General features: G+C 57.6%; 1 protein-coding gene across 2 annotated transcripts in view; it reads right to left on the reverse strand.

Annotated features, from left to right (window-relative positions):
• LOC113206414 (uncharacterized) overlaps nt 1–1,353 on the reverse strand; it is a 22,065-nt gene extending 20,712 nt beyond the window's left edge. The window contains exons 1-2 of one of the 2 annotated variants that reach the window (XM_052267377.1): nt 1,273–1,353; nt 456–1,047 (exon numbers count right to left, since the gene is read on the reverse strand). In XM_052267377.1, coding sequence (XP_052123337.1) covers nt 456–588 — 133 coding nt within the window. In that variant the 5' untranslated portion in view covers nt 589–1,047; nt 1,273–1,353. Of the gene's footprint in view, nt 1–455; nt 1,048–1,272 lie in introns of those variants that run through there. The other variant, XM_052267378.1, reaches the window with a different exon arrangement.
• Nucleotides 1,354–4,381: the final 3,028 nt, after the last annotated feature.

Below are 4,381 nucleotides of genomic sequence, written 5' to 3' on the forward strand. Positions count from 1 at the left end.
GGGGGTCCAAACTCAGACACTCTTGTTTTCATCCGCGGCACGCGGGCCGGGGCTCGTGACCGCCGCCAGACATCAAGTCCATGAGCGCACATACCTTACATGACGCGGGCTGCGCACGACGCCCGCGGCACGCCAAACCGCGCAAAGGGGTCCTTCCGAACCTTACAGATATGACCTCCCTGACATGCGTTAATTGGGTGAACCGCGTTATCGTAGTCACTTCCTTGACATCGCCTATGATATCGTGTGCCATGCTATGGAAAAAAGTCCGATTTTTTTTTTTTCGGAAAAGTACGAAACGTTTCCAGAAAAAAATTGAGATATTTGCAGAAAAATTGGAAAAAAGGAAGAGATTTCTCATGACAAAACATAGATAACGAAAGCAAACATTCGGAAACTTCCTGAAGATACTTTTCCGGAAAATTAAAGTCTCCAGCCGTGTAGTGAGTCCTTACCATGTGTGTGCGCGCTGGCAGGGCTGGCAGACACCACCAGGAGCAGCGCGGTCACCAACACCACCGCCCCCGCCGCCCCCGCTGCCGCCCCCGGCTCCACGGCGCGGGGCCGGGGGGCGGCCGGGGGCGGCATGGCGGCGGCGGCGGTGTGCGGCCGCGACTTGTGAGCCACAATGGGGAGGATGTTGGGTAACGGCGGCGCGGGCGGCGCGGCCGGCGCGGGCCGGGCCGTCGTGGCACTGCTCCGCGCTCTTAGAGCCTCAGGTGGGTTCCCGTGCGTCCCGCCGCGCAAGTCTCCCCGGGGCGCGCGCGTCCCTCGAGGCCGCCGCCATGGCCGGGCGCACACCGCGGGCTCATCGGGCAGGTGCGGTCCGGTCGACGTCTTGGCACCGGGCAGGCGTTCTATCGGCTCCGGGCGATCTCCTTGGCGCCGGCCCACGCGCTTCCGGCGGGGCGGAGATACTGTCGCAGAGCTGCTGTGACCCCGCTGACCTCGTCACGGCATGGTGCACTCGTATCCACGTGTTGCACTGGGGTGTCACTTGATGGGGAAGCTGAGCTGGGCGATGTTTGGTGCCACTCGCGCCGAAGCCTGTCGCAGACAACCGCACTGATGGCTGAGGGAGTCCCGCACAATTTTCCACAAATAAATCGGTGATAAATAATGGGTCGAAAAAAATCCCCAAAAGCACTGCACAGCACACCCCAATCAAAACGTGCCCGGCAAAAATTCCCTTTCGAATATCTCAATTGATCTGCCCGACCCATTGGTCCACCCCACCCTCCTCCCCCAAATGATTGTGCGGGACTCCCGCACCTTCGCGTCGCGGTCCCGGCGGAGAGCTGCTGGTCCGGGCGTGCCGCCGCCGCCGATGACACTGACCGAGGCCCCCGTCGGCTCCCCCTCGCCGCGGAGCAGCAGCCCCCCGCCCCGCCAGGCTCCACGCGGCGCTCCGCGGCGGGCCGCGCCCCCCTACCCGGCGGGCTGGCGTGCCCCGGCAGCTGCAGCTGCGGCTGCAGAAGCTGCAGCGGCGGCAGCTGCTTCCACCCTCGTGACATGCGGGCGGCAGCAGCGCGCGACGCAGCCACGTGTCGAAATACTCCGGAACAACTACAAGGGGACCGAAGGGGACCCTCCCGGACGGACAGTCGCATCACATATCACATTCGACCCCTACTTTGTTTACCGAGATTTGTACAGATCCAAGCACGTGAAATTCTACGAGTACGACCCTGAGGTAATAAATACACCGTAAACCCAACAGTGAGCCAAGTGCACATGAAGAAAACCTAGGGTTTCAATCGTGAGACACCTGCAAGTGTGCAACTGCAAGCAAAATACTTGCGGTTGTTCGACTCCGTAGCTGTGCACTTGCAAGTGTTCCCCAGTTAAACACTTCCCACAAAGTGTCATGAGAAAGTGTTCAACAGAGCGATGTCGCACATGCACTCATGCAAACGTACAAACTGCCGAAGTTGACCACTTGCAAGTTCCCAACTGATGAGTTAAACACTTGCAAGAGCACAAATACGGCGTTGAGCACTTGGAAGAACACAACCTGCAGTTCCACACTTACAAATGTTTATAGTGTAACCCTTCGTTCATCATTGTGAACAACCTACGTTACACAATGATGGCGAATTGCAGAAAAAGAGGAAAAGTGCCCTCCGTTTCGTATTACAGCGATCTGGAACATGGGGGGAGTGGAATGGCAGCGTGCCTGTTCCCGGACCGCAGTTCACGACATGTTTCACTGCGTTAGCGGGAGCTCCCACAATCATCCGCAGCGCAGCCGGGCCGACCACATTCAAACGATCGGCATCCTCCCGCCGCGCCCCTCACGCGAGTCCGGGTCCGGGCGGTGCGGTCACGGGGGCACCCGAGAGAAGAAGATGGTTATGCGGCAGGATGGGGTGCGCTGGTCGTAACGACATCACTTTGGAAGCTTGACACAACTTTGATATTACTTTGACGTCATTTTGACTATTGTGTTCCTCCCCGCTGCTCGCGCGGAGAGTCCCCTTGACACACATTCGGCGCGCCATTCCCTGACCTACCGGAAAGCATTAGCCCTAGCCGCACCAAAACATCTCTCTCTCCCTCTCTCGCTCGCATACAATACCGTGACGTGTAACGCTACGCGACACACACACAGGAACGAGGAAGGAGGAGAGAGGTAACCATGCAGGTTGCCATGGCGACGGGGCGAGCGCGCGGGCGGCAACGCCTCGCAAGCAGAACCCGGGCGTACCCCCCCCCCCCTCTCCGCCACGCCCCTCGGCGGGCACCCGCACAGCACACAGCGCCAAAAGTGGAACAAAACACGGCGGGTACATCTCCCCTCTCTCTCTCTCTCTGTCCTCCCGTACCGCCAGTTACGCGCCAAACCTCTCAGGACCCGATGACCGCGAGACACAAGGAACAACTAATGTGACAAGTGTGACATCCCTTGGTGTGTCGCATGTGTGGTGTGACTACATTTTTGGTCACGTTTTGGTGTGACCTCTTGAGTGCTAATACCTCGTAGTTCTAATGTTGCATCAATTGATGTGACCGAAACTATTATCACATCATACATGGTGTGGCCTAAACTGGTCACATCAATTGACGTGACACATGTCACGTAAGTTTTTACAGTGAATCCGAAGACCACGAACTCGGCCACACGTAAAAGAGCGTAGGTAATTTGTGCTGCAAACCCACTGTATGTAGGCAACCCCACCCTGCGTTGCATCGTCCCCTCTGTCAGCCGGACCTCACACCATGCTTGGCAGAGGTAGGGATGAGCGTTCGGGTCGGGTTAGCCTACTCCCTTCGCGCGTAAGGCTCCCACAGCCTCTAGCGAGTATGGAGCCCCGCAACACTGTAGTGTCCGCCGTGGAACACCCAGCACTATACCGTGCGAATGTAACATGAAGCCTACTTCGGTAGCCGCAGCTGACAGAGGGATACAGTAAGAGATCATGATCATGTAGAAGGTAGGTCCGTCATTTGCCGTTTCATTCTCACTACAAGCCCTCGTAGCGCCTGGTTGCTAGGCAACATCTCGCCTGCCGTGCGTGGGTGTACTGCGGGGTGGCCTACCCCGAGTCTCGCAGGCGCCAAGCTCCCGGAATTTTTCAAAACTGCGAGAAACGGACGCACTTTCTGGACGATCCCTGCTTCAACTATGGAAATCGGAAGCGGTATGCGGGATACTGCTATTCAAGAGGGGGTAAAATTTATAGAATAAAATAGAGGTAGTCAAGATGATGAATTAGAATGAGAATTCCGTTGGTTTGCGAGACAAAAGCATGCTTCCCGACCTCAGCCGCGTGTTGCTTCCGTTCGCATTGATCAGGCGCGCTGATCTAGTTCGCGAGGCAGTTGTTCGGCTGCTGCAGGATCGCGCAACGGGCGGGCCGGCGGCCGCGGAACGGAGCGGATCCGGTCGATTTGAGGTTAAGCAGGGCAAACAGTCGGGAGGGAAAAGTGAGGGCGGTAGAGCAAGGGATAGGAAGGGGGAGGGGGATGTGGGAACGGGGTCCAGAGCGTAGGCGCTGGGTGAAGCTGAGGGGGGGGGGGCGGATTTTTGGACTGCGAAGTACACACGATAGGGTGAGGTACGTCTAAGCTGCACCATCTTCTCGTTTCTTCCTCTTCCTCCCTCTACTTGCCCCCTTCACTCCACTCTCTCTCTCTCTCTCTCTCTCTCTCTCTCTCTCTCTCTCTCTCTCTGTTTCTTCATGTCACATAACGTCGTGTGCCGCCGCCGCCAGCACAAGAGCCCAACCAGCCCGACGCACAGAGGAGAGGGCCGCGGCGCGCGCATTCAAAGGTCAAGATCTTCCAGCAGGGCTCATAATGCAAAATAGCGACCGGGCATCGCAGGCATTCGGGTCGCGACTTTCACTCTACATCTCGGAAAAATAAGAATAAGTGGAGG

Source organism: Frankliniella occidentalis, unplaced genomic scaffold, assembly GCF_000697945.3.
Source record: "Frankliniella occidentalis isolate FOCC.00 unplaced genomic scaffold, Focc_3.1 Scaffold50, whole genome shotgun sequence".
NCBI lineage: Eukaryota > Metazoa > Arthropoda > Insecta > Thysanoptera > Thripidae > Frankliniella > Frankliniella occidentalis.